The sequence below is a fragment of the Lampetra fluviatilis genome, chromosome 33, assembly GCF_964198595.1.
Source record: "Lampetra fluviatilis chromosome 33, kcLamFluv1.1, whole genome shotgun sequence".
NCBI classification, from domain to species: Eukaryota; Metazoa; Chordata; class Hyperoartia; order Petromyzontiformes; family Petromyzontidae; genus Lampetra; species Lampetra fluviatilis.
In genome coordinates, this window is record NC_136307.1 from 7873580 (window position 1) to 7893262 (window position 19683).

The 19683-nt window shown below is 40.8% G+C and overlaps 1 protein-coding gene across 11 annotated transcripts in view; it reads left to right on the forward strand.

The window, feature by feature from the left end:
* The window catches only part of LOC144944023 (neurexin-1-like), a 389198-nt gene that overhangs the window by 103696 nt on the left and 265819 nt on the right, over window positions 1-19683 (forward strand). For 8 of the 11 annotated variants that reach the window (XR_013639554.1, XM_078872018.1, XM_078872025.1 and 5 more), the window contains exons 5-7: window positions 5025-5326; window positions 6223-6246; window positions 13050-13211. Coding sequence is in view for 10 of the 11 variants with exons in the window: in XM_078872018.1 (XP_078728144.1) it covers window positions 5025-5326; window positions 6223-6246; window positions 13050-13211 (488 nt within the window). In the remaining variant the exon portion in view is untranslated. The remainder of the gene's footprint in view (window positions 1-5024; window positions 5327-6222; window positions 6247-13049; window positions 13212-19683) is intronic. The other 3 variants (XM_078872021.1, XM_078872024.1, XM_078872028.1) reach the window with 1 other exon arrangement.

Here is a 19683-nt window from a genome sequence, read left to right on the forward strand (position 1 = left end):
ACGTACGAGAATGCGACGGTCGGTCTGGTAGACCGGGTGTAGGGGACCAGTGGGTGAAATTCGTGGGATCAGTCGTCATGGTAATTGCGAGAGAAGAGTGACGCGTACGGTAACTCGACTGTCAGTGGTCGAGCGACTGAAGTGAATCTGCTTTTGGAGAAAGCCGATGAAAAGCGAAGCAACGGAGTAAAACTATCGGCTGTGCCAGAAAACTGTCTAAATAATCCTTTTGTTGTTGTAAATGCGAATGTGCAGAATCACGCAATTATATTTAACATTATTGTGAATATTTCATGAAAAATGGTGTAAATTAGGCAACACAATACGTGCTACCCAAATTAACATCTCTTAAATAAATATTGTTCCTAATTAAATTAAACCCATTATAATATATTCTTTTTTTAAAGTGCGGGTGGGGGGCGTGCAATCTTTATCTTGGGCGTAAATTAGACGTCCACGATCATTTCGGGTTAACTTTCCTCTCTTGCTGTCGGTGTGGAGCGCATCACCACGCGCAGTAACGCAATTAACATTTCTTGAAAACCGAAATTATTGGCGCGTTCTAGTTTTTATTTGTATAATTCCTTTTGTGGAACAAAAAAAAAAGCGAAAAAAATGCAAATCCTTCGATTAACGTAGCCAACGTGCGCGCTGGCTAAGCCTCGCTTAATATGTAATGCATATTTAAATAAACACAAAGGAGTGTGCGCGTGGATAACGTTAATCACCTCTCCCCTTCACTCTTAACTACAATTGCTGTATCCGCGCGCAATTGCAGCGTGCGACGTAACGCACACGAACTAAATATCGCCGGTTGTTCCCGAGCGGATGTTTTACAAGCGAAACGCATTCGTCAGATATGATTCTACGAATCGCTGTAGCAGGAAAGTGTTGTTTCTTTCGCGGGGCATCGTCACGTCGCGTCAGCGCAAGAGTGGCCAAATTTTTGTTTTTACTGTTTGTCCTTGGAAAGGGACCAGAGGTGGGTAGCCGTTCCTGTAGGAGTGGATTTTTGTTGATGGGAGAGGTGGGTGGGGGAGGGAATCACGGCTAAGAAAAGAGGGGAAAAGGGGTCCCTCATGGGGAGGATCTTATTACACGTGAATGCACCGTGCCGTGCCACCATCTGGCTTCACGCTGGACGTTCATTGATGTTGCTCAAAATCCATGAAGAGCATTAGTATCGCTGTGATTCTCCGGCCGATGGTGCATGATGAAAATCCATGCTAAAGTGCTCAGCGTGAGGCCATCGAGGTGTATTTGTGCGTATTTTTACTCCGGACAAGGTGGCTATTAAATGTTTATTGATTCCGGTGCACGACACACCTGCTGCGCCTTTCATATATTGGCACAACATCATGGAGAAAGAGAAAAAGAAAACGCGTTTCAAAAACACCGGAGGCGATGGATGTTTGGAAGGCTGTACTAATGTTATTCCGGGGGCGCGCTAAGCCCCGGACATTATGTCGACATTAATCGAAATTATTTAGATTGGGTTTTTTTTTCTTCCTTGGTTTTTTTCTAACCTTTTGTGCAACTATTACATGGCAGGTGACTCGGCCATTGATCGGCTCGCAATCAGAAGGTTGCGAGTTTAAATCCTGGATTCGCTATAAAAAAAATAGCACCAGTTTGTGGTAAAGTCAACGGTAGTTGTGCTCTGCACAGACTCGCACCTGCCATAGGAATGTGGAATTTCCATCACTGGTTCAGAGTTGTAAATGGATAATGAGTGCTGCCTCAATGGTCATTTGAGCAGGGATCACTTACATTTATTGTGCTACTCAATAGTGCTTTGATTCGACAGTGATGATACGAATCTAAACTAATGAGATTTGTGAATATGCTGCAAGATATCCATTATCAAGGATATCAGAGTACCTGGATGTAAAACTTAATATTTTCCTGCACTGATTAGGTATAATTGTTGATGTGTTCGACAATTATTTAACAGAGTAATAATGGACAAATAAATACAAATTGTGAATTGTCTGGAAATTATGCAGTAATGACTGAAAAAGTACATAACACTTGATTTTAAAATCTTTTCTGATCTAGGGTGTGCAATTAAAACACATTAAAGTGAAAAGTAATTGTGTTTTTAATTGCGAAAATTACGTCGACTCATTATGTTAGGGCATGGGCTTTTCTCTTTTTGTGTAAACACATTCGCACGTCTTCTTGGTTCTTTCGGTAAAGTCACGTAGAAGGGAAATAATAAAATAATAAAAATAAACCAATAAAATAATTCTCACGACGTTTCGGCCACAACGCAAGCAGCCGTCCATTCGCACGTAACACAAAAGCTTTTTTTTTTATATATAAAACAGCAAGGAAGAAATATAATACATACGCATTCATTCTGTAACGCTTTGAAACGTGGTTATCCTTGTAAGCATAACCTTTTTTTTTATTATAAAACATACTATACATACCATCAACCTTCAATATGGAGAGGTGCATGCGATTTAGATGCGTGACAGTGACTGTTGACAAAAGTGATAACAGTGGCAGCCCTAATAGGGAAAGTGCCAAGTGGAGGACCACCGTGGAGATGGAGTGGTTAAATCAGCATGCAGGTGTTAGTGTTAGCGGCTGCTGAAGATGTTGAGCAACGTTATCTTCCGAGTCCGCATGATGAAATGACGTCGCACAGCGCATGGCACAACATCGCCAGGTCGCTGGGGTAGCTGTGCTCATGACATGTCACGTTACCGCCTTGGCCGAAAAGGCTTATTGATCATCCCCAATTTGCCCTGTTTATTCAACAGTGAGTCCCAATTAGGAACAACACCTTTGTACCAAAAATGTGTTTACAATTGTTTCATCTCTATGAGATCTATCGTGAACCCTGCTAATCAACCGATTACGATGCACCAATTTAAACTGCTGGGTTGGACAGACGCGGTGGGGATTTTAAAAAAAGGTGCCCCCTTATTGTTTCGACTGCCGTTGCGGGAGGTTCAAATCAATCCGGTGACCTCGGGATTGAAAGTCCAGTGAGCTAAGCATTGCACCACGGGCAGCACCCCGCTGGTAGTATTATTGGACAATGGAAATAATAATTACAAAAATAATTAAAATCATTCATGCATTGTGCCCACACACGCACACGATATTGATTATAGTTGTGCATACCGATTGGCTAATAGGGACAATGCGACAGACCAGCATTGTCCATGGAAGCTGCTCTCCCCTATCATTTGTAGAAGATTGAATTTCAGCATCCTTTAATCAACACGTTAAACAATGCATTGAAAATTCGGGATTTTTTTTTAAAGGGCATCAGAATATACAAAGCTGACCATTACTGTGTGTCAGCTTGCGTTAGTTTTTAATTGTGATTTTTTTTTGTCAAAAACCCTGTGTAAAATAAATGATGGCAAGGGTGAAGTCCTGCAATTTCTTGCTTGTGCCACCGCTGGCAAGAACGGCCTCCATTCGAGAGCCATGTCAAGGCTACTCTCCCCGCGCCGGCTAGACATCTTGAAAGAGGTTGCAGTACCCACACTTTACCCCGTCACACACAACACGACGACACATCTGCTTGGACAGAGAGTGGGTGAAATTGACGGAACTCACCCCCTACTGTTTCGACTGCCGTGCCTGGAGATCGAATTGCAAGCACGTTCATCATTTACGCCATTATACCGGCAGATAATTGTGGGAATGTGCAGATTGCAAAACTGTATCTTCATTTGCAACTCCGATTAGCACGGTTGGCTACGTACGGTGCGAAAGAAGTTCAACAAAGATACATACAGCGTGGCAAATTATATACTGTACGTGCACTTGAAAGGTGAAGTAACAGGTTTGAAGGACGAAAACAATTCACTTGCGTCTAACTGAATGATTCCTTCACGGGAATTTTTAAAAGTATGATTGATGTCCTTTAATTTCTCAGCATTTCAACCGTCTGTTTCTGCAAGATAATTAAATAAACTAATAGGGCAATACACACACACACCACGTGCGCAGAAAGGTCTGGCTTTTACAATAAAATCAGACATTTAAAAGCGCGTGCCGAATTTTGAAATGAGAATAACGGAGCCAAGGGGGCCCAAACGTAAATTACGCACACACACAATGCTGATACAGCAGAGCTTGTCCATAGGCTGCACTGTAATGGCCGGCCAGCCAGGGCAGATAGTTTCTATGGCAACGGGCATAGACCGTGACCGTTGGTTTCAGGGTTTTTTTATTCATTTTATTGCAGGTTTTTTTTTTGGTTTGTTACCGAAACGCATTACGTATTTTTTGTTATTTATTTACCATTACAAGTGGAGGTTCTTATCCAATGTATATATTTTGTAACCATCGAATGGAAGTTGCGATGCATAAAGTTACGATACATTAATGCTGACATTTGGGATATATGCTCATTTGAAACTGATCTGGCAAGGATGATTTCGTTCCGAATACATTTCAAAATTATGTTTAATTCAAAGACGGTTAAAGTGTTTTCACTGGTGGGGTGGATCTTTCCATAATGTGTTGAAAATGTATTTTATTTTATTTAACGCGGCGAATGTCATTTCCGCCTAACATGATGAACGCTGAAAACCTGACCCTCCTGACCTTGTCCAATTCCACCAATCAACGTGCGCTTCATTTACATCCCTTGTTGTGAATCCTCCCGTTGCGCTCTTAACCTCGCGTTTGGGCGGTGGCCAGGGTGGCTCGGTGGTTGACACTTGCGCCTCGCAGCGGGAAGCGTCTGGGGATCGATTAACCAACTCGAGTGTGTGGAGTCTGCATCTTTTCCCTCTGTTCTCCATGGATTTCCTCTGGTTATCTCCAGTCTCCTCCTGGAGCTAAACAAGAAAAACGCAATGTAATTGGTATTGGCCAAACATCCCAATGCTGAAAAATTGCCTGCACTTACTATTTTGGGATTCTGCAAAGACTTGGCAGGACCCTCCTGAAAAAGAGCATTGAGACTCACTGAAGTTTTCCTGCATATGGGTAAACAAGTGTAATAATAATGATAGTAATGAAATGTTTTCTTTCTTGTAATATTACAGGAAGAGAAGAGAGCATGGCCACCTTCAAAGGGTCAGAGTACCTCTGCTACGACCTGGCCGCTCATCCCATCCAGAGCAGCAGTGATGAGATCACGTTGTCCTTCAAGACCCTGCAGCGCAACGGTCTGATCCTCCACACGGGCAAAGCAGCAGACTACGTGAACCTGGCGCTCAAGGACGGTGCCGTGTCGCTTGTTATAAACCTGGGCTCGGGTGCTTTTGAGGCGCTTGTGGAACCAGTCACTGGGAAGTTCAACGACAACAACTGGCATGACGTCAAAGTAACTCGAAACCTGCGGCAGGTAAATGTTCGTGTGGCTTCGCAGGAGAGTGGCGGACAGGTGGCAAAGATGGAAGGAGGAGACCGGCTCTCCTCGACGACGGAAAATGAAACGAGTTCATCGGCGATAATTCTATCATGAGAATTGTTGTCCTGTGTTTCCCCTCCTCCTTTGAAGGTCGACAGAGTTATCAAAAGTCAAGACGCTAGCCGGCGTTAAGAAGATATCTCAGAGTTGTTGAAAAGTAACATGTTTAAACAGGGAAAGAGTGGAAATAAAACGTCTTGAATTGGAGGAACGGTCAACATATATATAACAAAAAACATTAGAGCGGGATATTGTGAACAAGATTAATTTATAAAACAGACCACGTTTAGAACACAATTTACCTGTACTGACTTTGCTTGCTGTTGATGATGAAAAACATTAAAATAAAAATGTAAATACCTCTGATAACATTCTGATAAATCAGATTTAGATAAATCAGTTTGTCATATATTTAATTTCATGACCTGATAAAACTTACCATATGATAAAAGGAACTTCCCAATATAGCTACACACCAACCAGTATGAGATGGTATTTACCTCAAGTTACAGTAAACCGTTCAGAAAATAGAATATAGGAAGGAGGAACCGCAGGAAGCTACTAACTTGCTTGATTTTATTGTGTCACAACTTTGTTTTTAAGACCTATTTTTTGGTCTGCTTTGTTCGTGTAGAATTTGGTTGCCTTACTTATGTGTTAACTAACATGCTTATTAGAATACTAACATAATTCATTCATGGAATGTGTCATTTACTAACCTTGACCGGCTGTTAACGTACAATACTAACACTTTATTGCCATCATGTTTTGAGTAACAATCTTTAAGTTCACAATTTTAATTTCCATTTTTCCTCCCCCTTTCTGCAAAGCTGTCAAGCATTGGACACGCTATGGTAAACAAACTACAGATTGTGGTAGATACCATTTTTTAATTGCCATTTGTTTTGGGTTTGCCTTGTGTTTGAATCTTCTAACATCTCTTGATTTCTTAGCTGTCATCTCCAATCAAATCACGCGCAACTGCCGTCAGTGCGTTCCGCTTACTTTTAAAACCCTGCAGCCATTTGTTGGTTTGGTTATCGTTTATTTATCTTGTTCTCGTCATGATTTGTTTCGTATATCATTTGACCTTTTTGTTGTTATGATTGCTCTACTAATACTATTATTTGTTAAATCGGTTCAGATTAAACTAAGATGAATACAGCATCAAAGCTGCTGCATTTTAACAGTAACCCTCTGCTTTTGTGAGAGCCAATGGGCAGCGTCAAGCTTCTGATTACCCAACCCAACCTCCCGACCCCCCTCCAACATCCCTCCCACTTCTTCTCTGTGCATGGCATGAGAATAACACTGCAGATCCCAGTGAATTGTTTTCGCTTTAATTTGTCGTGCGCTTCCTGGGCATCACCAATGGGACATCAGTTTGTTGGGCTGAAGCATGCCACAGTGCTAAAACCAGACAGATGTCCTTGATTTGCGTGTTTTGTTTATTATTATTATTATTATAGTTTGCACAGCTTCTGGCCATGGTGACACGTTTTATGGTTGCAACTATTCGAGCAATTGGGATGATTATTAAGGATCATGTTTTTTTCTGGTCGAAAGATTTCACGAGACAATGTTTTTTGCCAAAATATGTGTTTGTGATCAGCTGCTTAATTGATATTTGCTTGTTGGTTCCAAATGAGAGCTGGGAAATCCCCCAGAAATTGTTGAGCCAGCAATGTTAAGCAATGCTTTCCTGCATCGTGAGTGGTCTTAATTGCGCAGTGTATTGGTAGTGATCACGACGCTTTCTGATCAATCGCGATGCAGGATATGCACGGCTTGCATTCCGGCTGCGACAATTCCGTGCCCATTTAAAGGCTTACGAGACATCCTGGTTTAGTATCATAATTGGTTTAGACAACATCAACAACAAATATGATACTGCATTGGCAGTGGTGCACAAATAACAAAAACTCAACACATCCGTCAATAACACTGCACTAAATGGAAAATAAATATAAAGATTAAGTGATGTTTTGGGCAATCGTCCTTCTTCATCGATATTTTCTCCTTTCTCCTTCTAGCGCAGTGTTATTGAGAAATGTGTTTAAATTTTTTCATAGGATTTTTTTCCAATAAAAAATAATGACATTTTTATTTATATGCCACCATGTGTAACATGGTATTCACCGGTGGAATACATATTCTTTTAAAAGAATAAAGTAAAAATCAGATAAGAGCCCTGAGGCATTGCATTAAATGTCTGAGCAAAAAACAAACCACCTGTCACTTCAGATTTCAGACAATGGTTGCAGCCCTGAACAGTGCTCCGACCACGCTCACCCGCTGCTTTGTTGTACTGTTTCCCACAGCAGATGTGAGATCCGTGTGAGCGAGTGAGCGCGCGCGTGTGCCTGTGTGTGCGCGTGTGCGCGTTGTGTGCACCATTACGTTGTGCCTGTGAGAGTTCTTTCCAGTCAGTGCACGGCCTTTCTCGTACTAACAGAGGCATGTGTTACAAACACAGTCGCATAGGTAAGGTTTTGGCGTAGAACATCAATGTGATTTAGTCATTAATACTCCGTTATGCCCATTTTTATGTCTGATGTGCTTGACTGACATCAGTTGTTTTGAACATAACCCACATGCATATTTAACCCTATTTCAATTATCCTTCTTATTTTCAATGAAAAGGAAATTTATTTAAAAAAACAATCTTTGATTGAAAAAAACATTGCTACGTTTTGTGATATGTAAGAAGTTAAGCCTTAGATGTTTAATGAATGTCATTGACATAATTTGGACTCCACCTTTTCGGTCACACTATCTTCAGTCCTCAGATTTCTTCCCTTTCCCAGTTGAGGTCTTGAATTTTTGATGAACACTCATAGTCGGGAGTAATATCGGTACACGTGCTTAAAGCAATAATTACATGTGAATTGGTAAGATTTGTAAAAGGGCATTCAAATAGGTAGGTCATCAGCGAGATACCCACGCACGTGGAATTTTTGTGTGGTGGAGACGGAGGGTAAGAGTGCCTATGCCCCTCTAACGGCCCTATTCACGGTGTCATAAATAAAAAAAAATCCCCGTGGCCCCTCGTGGTGGACTTTGCAGCAGAACATGTAGCATTTTTTGAAGTAGACAAAGGGCCATGCTTGAGATGAAATGGTACACCTTGTATGGAATGTCTGTTGCAACAAAATTGTCGCAACATGTTCCCTGTCACTCATGTTTTTTTTTTCTCAAATTCAGGAACGTAATTTTTTTTCAGCGATAGTGTTTATTTCTCATTCATATTTTCCTTGAAATTCCCACTGCTCTCAACTCCCCAACTAACCTTCCTTTCCCCGACATTGCTCTAACATTCTGCCATTATTCCTTGGAAAATGAAGGACTTTACAATTTAAAAGTACAAAACAAAAAATAAACCACATATTTAATATTTCTTAAAACTGACATGTTATATATAATGGTATACGTGAATAACCATCTATTTTGACAGGTTTTTCAGTCACCGTGGCTTATGGCTATGGGAACAAAAATATATTTTTTAAATGCCTCTTCATAACATACCTAACTTTAGCCAGAATAGAAACTTTATAATGATGCCCCGTAGGTGGAAAACCATTACATACAATTTAGACCTGCCAGATTTTATGCTTTTGAGCTGCAGTGAAACCAGAACATTTTCTGAGAAAAATCACATGGGGCATCAGACTGAGACTGGCCCACTCAACTACTATAATTGCGACATGAATTGATTTGAGTAGCGCCGGGTGAGTGGGGGCACTTTCGGTATACACTATCCTCTGGAGAGCGGCCGATGAACAAACACAAATATTGCAAGGAGTGGCATTGCCTTGACACGCACGGCTGACATGAGCTCAAAATCAACATCAGCAGCTCCTCGCATGAGCAAGACAAACAAAATGCTTTACAGATAAAGTATTATCTACCAATGAACATGAATGACTGAAATTGGCTTGGCTTCAGCCCGAATAGTCTCATAATACATAGACACATGCATGATCTGCACTGGCGAATGTTTACAGATAAAAACATTGCTATAAACAACAACCACAACAACAACTGTGAGTCATTGTTTTCTTGACTTTTTTCTCGAAGTATTTTAAAATGAAGCCCTCTTTCATGCCCCAAGGAGACTTATGAATTTCAGTCAGATGTGTTAATATAGGGAGCATTGGTGGTGTAGTGGTTCACCCACTGTGCCACGAACCCAGCAACCTGAGTATGACTCCCAGGCACAGTTAACATTGGTGGCGAGTGATATCTGAACAAGTGATGGGCCACTTCTTCACAAATCCATGACGAACAATTTTGTGAGGAGGCTTTCATCCAGCAGTGGATTGACAAAGGCCTGTAACTATACATATAGTTCCTGGGCCCCTCCCTTCTTCACAAACCCGTACCGACGAGTGTGGTGAAGTATAGTCAAACCCACAAAACCCAAAGGCTTGGTGAAGCCATCATATAGGAGAAGATTGGCAAAGGAATGATTATTGTATTAATGTGTATATATATTTAGTTTAAAAATTAATGCCATCAATATATGATATGATTGTTCATCCTATCCTCCAATTTAACTTGCTTAAAGATGAGAGATTTGTTGTGATAGTCAATATATCATAGGTGGGACAAAGTCATTGTTATGCAAGTCCAAGTCGAGTCGCAAGTCATCAAATTCATGACTCGAGTCTGACTCGAGTCCAAGTCACATGACTCGAGTCCACACCTCTGCAATATATACTCAGCATGGGGGTGGAGCATTGAAGCTGTGGTGCGTTGGTTAGTACGCCGTACTATGAACCCAACTACCTGAGTTTGATTCCCGTTCTAAGCTAACGTTAGTGGTGAGTGATATTTGAACTGGTCTTGGGTCCCTCGCCTTCATTAACTCGCACTGATCAGCGCGGTGAAGTATGGTCAAACGACTCCCCCTGCTGTCATCCAGCAGTGGATTAACAACACTATTGTGGCTGCTAAGTGGTCAATTAATTTGCAACGAAGCCGCTTATCGCGGAATCATGCCAGAGAGGACGTCCACTGAGGAAATGGAGCAATGAAATCAGCTTGTGTGTGGGTGTGCCTGGTGGATTATTCCATCGAGGGACTATGAGAGGTGGTGATGGCTTAACGATGCCTGCATCTAGCAATGGATTAATTATCACATGATGATGATGATGACATACAAAATTAAAATAACTTGCTTTTATTATAAAAATAAATTCTCACTTAGCAATGTGGAATATATAGCTAATAGTCTGTGTCATTACCTACAGTGTGTAATAATAAATAATGTGCTAGCCGGTAACTAAAGTTATTATGTTTCTGTCAAGTCCTGACACGATTAAGATGCGATAGATATAGTGTAGCCGTGGCTGTATCAGTAATGTGTTCACATTTGCCAATAGTAGCATGAAGGTCACGAGCGGTGAACTCAATGAATTGTGATATTCCTTTTTTCCAGGTCCGTGTTCTGAGCAATAATAACTATACAATATATTTAACAATAATACTACTAAAGGTAATTGACAGCATTGTCAACCCACTGCTGGATGAACGGCTTTCACAAACTGTGTCGTCAATGGGGTTGTTTGACCATATTTCACCGCGTTGGACTTTGTGGGTTGGTGAAGGGAGGAGGGGGTGGGGGGGTCCCAAGATCATTTACAACATCGCTCGCCGCTGATGTTATTCGTGGTTAGGACTCGAACTCAGGTCACCGGTATCATATGGCAGTGGGCTAACCACTACGGTACTGCTTCCTCAAATTTCCGAATAATTACACCAATTAAACATTATGTTACCTTGTAGAAATATAAGGTTCAATTTAAAGTGCTCGGAGGAATTATGGTCATATTTAGTGCCGAGTATGTAATGTATGGAATAAAATTGATTTAAAAATTAGCTCTAAAAATGTCAAATCAACTGCTATAGTTTAGTTATTGGGTTAAGCTATGACCATCATTTAATTTCACAGGATGTAAGTTATATAATTAAAATCCCTACATAGCTTCTAAAAAAAAGGCAAAAACCTGTTTCAGTGGCAGACATTTATAATTAATAATATAATAGGGATACTCTCATGTCAATGAAACCATGCTGGCAGGTGCTGGCACATATTGTTCTGTTACAGGAATTTGATAATTTGAATGCAAACAATAGTGTTACAATCCGAGCTTTTGGCTGGTTGTAAGGGAGACAGCGTCATTCTCCTCTGCGTGTGTACAAGGGAAAGCCAACTCCACTCTCTGATTTACGCTCTCCCCTATTACTCGTCAGTTAAAAGTGATTGTCTGCTCGAACAAGCATCGCTGCTGCCGATTCGCATCGCCTGTTGGAAATGCCACATTCCTATAACAGGCACACGTTTATCGTAAAAAAGAGGTACATGTTTGATTTGCCCCAACCAAGATTTTAACTGGCAACTTTCCGATTGCGAACTGCTAGCTAGCTATGCCACTCAGCTTAGGTTTAAACTTATCTATGCATTATTATTTTGGATGTATTATCATGCTTGTGGGAAATTAATACTCATTGAGATCATTTTCAAACTATGGTGTTAGTTTGCACTAGGCAAAATAATTGCTGGGAAAATATTTTCCTTCCCATTTCATTCTTACTCTGCAAAAAAAAATGCTTCATATGAATGAAATGTGCAAGCCTTCTTTCTTCAAAACCCTTTGTCAATCTACTGCTGGATGAAGGCCTTCCGACGACACTGTGTTGGTCATGGGGATTGACCATACTTCACCACACTGGTCAGTGCACATTGGTAAAGGAGGGATGGCTAGTACTGGTTCAAATACCACTCGTGACTGATGTTCGCTGTGGCTGGGAATTGAACTCAGGTCACCAGGTTCATTGCAAGTGTGATAACCATTGTGCCACCACTCCATTCCTTGTCAGCTTAATAGTGCCTAAATGTACTGTATATAGTTTTCATTATACTTTAAATAGTTTAACTAAAACAAACATACCCTTTTTAGACATATACATCAATGACTTTGTGCATTCTAAATCTGTCGCCTCTGAATAAACCTAATTATCTTTCTTGGGTAAGTTTTAAACAGCACTAACGATGATAAATGTTTCCTATTTTTTTATTTTTTCGCATCTAAAGTCTTCACAGTAGAAATTCCGCATTTTTGCAGTTTGGTGATGTGCATGTTAACTGCTCGTCAGTAACATTTGACCTTGTTGGGAGATGAGTTTTCTATGGCTTCATCGGGTACTTTAAATTTATTCTCCTTACTCTCAGAACAGAATTGTGCATTTCGAATCGAGCAATGTGAGACCAGGTAATATGCAAGTTCACATGAAGTCGTACCTATTCACAACATTGTGTATGCGGTGCATTTACTAATCAGGCGTTCGTTCCATACACTGTGTGCACTCAATACATGTATACATACATACATATCGTAAAGCGAAACAAAAGCAGCGCTCATCAAATTTGGTGTTAATCTCGCGAAAATTACAGGGATCGCTATCGTGCCGTTGTGCTCATTTACATTTCAGACATAAAAATGGGACTTCGACAACGAACCAAAAAAACTAAACGCGTTTGATTGCGGCTCAGGAAGCGTCATTTGCAAGGCCACCAACGGACGATGCCTGTGCAAGCACCACCACCCCATCACGCAGACCGCCCCACGCGCGTCGCTCTCCCCTTGTCGCCCAGGTGACCATATCCGTCGACGGGATCCTCACGTCCACAGGCTACACGCAGGAGGACTACACCATGCTGGGCTCCGATGATTTCTTCTACGTGGGCGGCAGCCCCAACACGGCCGACCTTCCCGGATCGCCCATCAGCAACAATTTCATGGGCTGCCTGAAGGAGGTAGGGCCTAACGAGGCGGTCTCCCGCTGCCACCCCGACTCCTTGCTGCCACCCCGACTCCTTGCTGCCAGGGGCTTTGTCGAGGCGCGGCGGATGGTCCAAAATTGTGGCCGTTGAAAAAAAGAGAACACGTCCAATCAATTGAAAATTACACGTTATGTAATGCAATTAATTCCAACGGTGGAGGGGGGGGGGTTCTTTTTTTCAAAGCAAGCTTGTTCAAATTTAATGCTGCATGATGGTTGAATGGATGTCCTTTTGATTGTAAGTTTGAGGTGTTGCCTGCGACGCAATTGAAAAGCTGTTTTAATTTAATCACAATTGTTCAGACTGTATTTATATGCTAATTTGCATGTTTGTCAAGCATTAAATCACTTTAATTCAAGTACTTTATCCAGGGGATTTCGCCTTAATTTGATCTCTTGTTATAAGTGAGCACAGATTTGTACCATATATTTTGTTTATGTTTTTTAAATGAATTTCTTCAGCAATTTCAACGTGATAATTTTAAAATAAATGTAAATCATCAAATAAATGACACTTGTAATATCAAAGCAAAAAATATCCATCACTCTATATGTTTTTTCTTGTTTTGTATACATTAAGTAGACAGAAATATGTAACTGAAAGTTTTGATTTCAATCCCAGCATAAAATATGTGATGTGTAAAAGGTTTTTTTCCCCTCTCCCTCTAATGAGATGCAGGGTCTTTTCACTGACTGATTGAAAATTATGGCAGCTAATTTACTGCGAACACACTCTATTCTCCCGTGCCATTTCCGACCTTCAGGGTAGTCTTCTATAGATTAAGATAAACGGCTGGGAATTTGAAAAACCAAAGGCAATTTTTTAACCTCCAGATTTGTAACTCAACGGAATGGGCTGGTGCGATCAATCTCTGTCCCAGAGAAGAACCGGTATGCATTCAACTCGGTTAGTCCTGTGTCTTGCCAATACTGCACGTTTCTTAACGGCAACACAGCGCAGAGTATTTAGAATGCTGATAAAACTTGGCATATGAAGGTCATTCTTTGTCTACTTTTATGCTGCTGAAAATGACATGATTAACATTTTCTGTTCAGCCACAGTGGCAAGAATTTAATTAAAAAACACTTCACATTATTGCTTATTGTTATACTGCACTATATGCAATACCGTTGTTATAAAGCATTGATATGTCACCCTTACGAGATTGAAGTGCTGTGTAGCCTGCAGTTAGTAGCAATTACCTGTGGCAGTTCTTGTGGGGAAAAAAAAATGCAGCCAAAACATATCGATACAACAGGCACTGTTCGGTCAATTATCTATCCTTCAAAAGGTTTGAACACCTGATGAGCTCTGAGTAAGCTTCACCATAAGTCTGTGTCCATTTCAATCATGTTAATGATAAATTGCGTGAGCATGTCTTTACCAAAATATTGGTCCTGATCTCTAATATTTTCCACCTCTCGACCAAAGCAACCTCACTTTGTCAACGTTGCATTAATTGATTTCCAAAGCAAAGTCAATATCTGTTAATTAAACTTTGCCACGGTGCGTGTAATTTATATCAGTGGCAAACCATAAATAATGATTCATCAAGACTTTTAAAGAGATGAAATATGATGTGTTTTATTGATTTCATTGTTTTTATTTTCCAATTTTCTCAGCGTGAACCTTGCCTTCGTAACCGAAATCTATTATATTATTGCCTATCGCAAAAAAATTGCAATGGGGAAAAATAAAGAAACAGTAAGACAAATACCTCCCCCGTTAAACCCACGTCTTTTTCGGTGTGGGGATAAAATATAAACTTTCATGTCACAAATGTCATTGATCTTCCCAGTTATCACTTATATAAGTAAATAGCCTGTCACAGAAGTTATTGCATTTTTAGATAATCTGTTGTACTGAAATCAATTTGCTTTTTGCTTGGACATTGAGTAATGGGATTTTTTTAAACTAAAGAATATTCACTTTAATGGCTTGTTTCCCTGAACTTTTTTTGTGAGATAACTGTTTAATTGTATGTATATATTATAAATTCAGTCAAAAAACTATTTCAGTCTTAGTGAACCATACTTCACCACACTGGTCAATATGAGTTGGTGAAAGGAGGGGGCTGGGGGGGGGTGCGGGTGAAGGACGCTCGGCAGGACAGCTTTAGAGATCTCAATACATCTCGCCCTTTGTTTACAGGAAAGAAATGTTGATTTGCTAACAATATATATTGCATGGTATTTTTGTAGTTTTAAAAATGTAAATAAGGCACAGATATATACACGATGCCAGGCAAAAAATAAACAGACATTTGCATTTGCAAAATCATAATGTACATGTACACATCGAATTATTAAATAATATTCATAATGTTGATATTTTTAATGTTCTTAATTGTTTTACTAAATACTGTGCAGTTTTGCAAAATTTATTTTTCCATTACTTTTGTGATGTCAGTAGCAGTTTATTTTGGTATGTTTGTGTGTATGTGGAGTCAAATTTACATTCTTGTCAATATGGATAGTAATCCCTCAGGTCTGCACCTTTGTTTATTGACGTTCTACTACCTTGGCTGCTATTTGCAATAGCAACTGAATGGTAACGACATCATTGTAAAAGGTAAAGGTGCAGCCCTGCAATAGCTTGCTCATGCCATTGCTGCTGAAAGTTCCTACACTAAAGGAAGTTCTAGAGAGCCCTTCTAGGAGGTGTATTGGCCTGCTCTTCCATACTGGCCAGATGTCTTGGAAGAGGAGTGAGTACCCACGCTTTGCTCTACCATATGCGACCTGATGATTGACTGAATTTGGGTGTACCCATTTATAGGGCGCGGCAGTGTTGAGATGTGAACTATCTCGCCTCGTATACAGGAGAGCGTGGGGTTATATCCCGACCCATGGAGCCTGTATATTTTTAGTTTGCTTGTTATTCAACGTGGTCACGTGGATTTTTCTCGGGTCCTCTGCCTTTTCCCTCCACATTTAGAAACATACGTTTAGAGTATTTGGCTGCTATAAATGTCCACGTGATAAGCCACTTTGTTGAGCTATTATTTGTGGCCAAGTTGCTTCTGAAAAGAGCTACATAACTCAGTGGACCTGACCTGGTAAAATACAGTAGTACTACTGCTGGGTAGATGGGGGCCAGGGGGGCATTCAACAAACTATTGTTTCAATTGCCACGCCACGAGATTGAATCGAACCAATGACCTCTCAAGTACACATCCAGGGTGCAAACATCATACCACAACAGCGTCCTACGTGGCATTATACTTCATATTTTTTACCCGTAAAGTCAGAAGCAGTGCATAGTTTTTGAAAGCCATTTTACAAACGCCCAGATTGTGTTAATTCATGCAACGTAACATGCCTATTCTTTAGCTCAATGACCGATATTACTTAGCTTCACTGTGAACATCCACGGGCAACATGGGATGTTAAAAGTCACCCTGTAAAGCCGGTGGCTGTTTGTAAATGTACTCACACAGGAGCACGATGTAATTCCGTGTCAGAGCAATATGAATTCTCAGCTGTCTGTTTTCACAAAGATGAATACTCAGCCTTGCATGATGTTCGAAATCGTAGGCCAGAACCCAGGTTTTGTACATCCCAATTGCAAAGAACCTAAATTGAAAATTGATTTTCCTGCCAGTGCTTAATATTAACACTTGCCCAAGAGGCACACTCCATATTTGAAAACGCATGCATGGAAGGACTTGCTAAATTTATTCGCACTGCAATGCATTTCTTGAGATAATTTCTAAGTATATAAAATGGACGATATGTAACTTATTGCTCAGGAGTAGATTTTATACTGAAGGCCATCATTGTCGTCTAAAGGGTTTTAACTCTTTTGATGTTATTTCCTAAAGAATGCCAACGTGTTGAGACTTCCTAAGCTGGCCTATAGGCACTGTGTTTTAAAGTTAGAGTGAGTGGAAACTTGATATTGCCAAGCAACAACACATTCCCTTATGCAATGCTGGTGGGCAGCCCATCCTATGGATGGGGTGACATGACAGTCATATGACACTCAAAACACATTCCTGCGGAGGGAGCTGGTAGGAACGTTGGGTTGCTCGGTCAATGGCCAGGGTCAACGGCGGCGTGGTGTATTCCGCAAATATGGCAGGCTGTGAGGGCGGGCACAAGCCGGCATGAGTAGGTTAAACGTTGAGTTTTATAAGGGCACCACGGGGTGACCAGCCCCTCCACACCCAGCCCCACCCCTCCCACCCCCCACCCAGCCCCATCCTCCCCACCCAGCCCCTCCCCACCCTCCCCTCCCCACCCAGCCCCTCCCCACCTTCCCCTTTCCACCCAGTCCCACCCCTCCCATTTTTGGATGTACGACGGACGGACACAATAATCCCCTGTGGGCTGGTGGAACCAGGTGATTCCTACCAGTATAACCCTCCTCTGACATTCACGGCTCATTTGACATTCACCACTCACCAGTCATAAACTCACCTGACCCGTGTCGCTCACCATTTAATGTACAGTGTAGTGGGAAACCCATTGAAATGGTGCGTGTCTATCCATCGTATGATTTCACAATATTGCAAATGGTAGCGTGGATAAGAATTGACAGGGACGATAAGCCAAATCGTTGTGTCAAAGGTCAATATTTTTTTTTGTAATTTCCACCTTGTTCACATAAACTACATGTCATAAGCTTTCATATCACTTCTCATTTATTGAACTTGGTTCAGTGGGCGAGGAGGTTTTTTCCACACACACACACACACATACCCACATACAGATTAGCTGCCTTTTGTATGGATTGAAAAGCCGATTCTTGTAGGTGGCCAGGTGGCTCAAGGTCAGAGCATCGATCCGGCATCACTGGGTCCTGGATTCAAATCTGGGCAGGCACCTGTGATTAAACCAGGTTTTCAAGTGTAGTGAGTTGACAGTTTCAGCTCTGTCACCAATGACTGCACAAAAATAATTACATACAGTTTTTTTTACTTGATTTGGCAAAATTCCAGATGTGAGAATTAAAGTTATCCGTTTGGCTGCAATGAACAATCTCAATTCGCGGATTGTGTGGCACAGTGCAACTGCTCCTGTGTAAAGGATGCAAAGGCCATTTGAATAATTTTGTGGGAGAATTTCCTTAAAAAAATCTCCACAGTTTGTGCCGGCACATGCGACGACACTTTTCTCTGATGAGAGTTCAAAATGGATTCTTCATATCATGCGATGATGCCAAATGCATTTGGGGAAAATTAGTAAATATCATAAAATTTTGGGAAGTGAATGCTGCTGTGGTGCAATGCTTGGACACATTGGGCTTGTAATCCAGAGCTCGCCAGTTCCATTTGATGTCCCGGCATGGCAGGTGAAAAATTGGAAAGGTTTCTTAAATCCTCCTGCCTCTGTCCACCCAGAAGCATAAACTGGTACATCACATATTCTTGGTTCTTTCGGTAAAGTCACATAGAAGGGAAATAATACAATAATAATAAAACATAATATAGTAAAATTCTCACGTCGTTTCACCTGAGGACGGCTGCTTGTGTTGTGGCAGAAACGTCGTGAGAACTTTATTATATTATGTTTAATTATTATTTTATTATTTCCCTTCTACGTGACTTTACCGAAAGAACCAAGAATATAAATCCCTACAGTCACGAAAGCTTTAAATCGAAATTTGGTACATCACAGTTAGTCAACCGACATGCCGAGTGTCGTAGGCTAAACTGGGCACTCCCACCTCTGCCAAGATGTTTGGCCAGCATAGAAGAGTAGGCCAAATACCCTCGAGAGAGAGAGGTCTCGAGACCGCTCTCAGGTGGAGGCCATTCTGTCTGCAGGAGAGTGAGCAAGCAATTGCAGGGTTGCACTTTTATTAAAAAATATATATTTTTAGGACATCCTGAATGTTAAGTTTTAAGTTTAGTTGGATTTGTTACACGGATGAATCCACTTAGCCAGTTGCCCAGCTATTTTACAGAAGAGATCCTTGGTTACATGAGCACAGCAACAACAAAACAAAAAGCGCCAAAATTGCAGAGAACGAATACAGGGTCCTAAAAAAATATTGCATAAATGATTTGTACTTACATTCAGAATGTGTTAATCCTCATGCTTTGAGCATCACAAATCTCATCAGAGTTCGCTTGAATATCCGATGCTATATATTTAACATTAAAACAATCAATTGATATTAATAACACCATTATCACCGACAGTCAGTGCATATTAAATGAGGCACTTTAAGGAACATAAAATACCTTTAGCACTTTCTTATCGACGCACAAATTGCAGCTGACATTACAATGTTCCACGTCTCTAGAACGAAACGACAGTGGACTGAGAGAAGGTTGAATCTTGACAAATTAAAACAAAAAAATTGCACCTACAATTAATTTGTATTCATCATTCTTAAAGGCAATTTAGAACCGAGTATATATGAAAAAAATCTGTAATTTTTTTTACAAAAACGAGACGGCCAAACTAATGCTTTGAAAATGGTGCCATCTGCATGC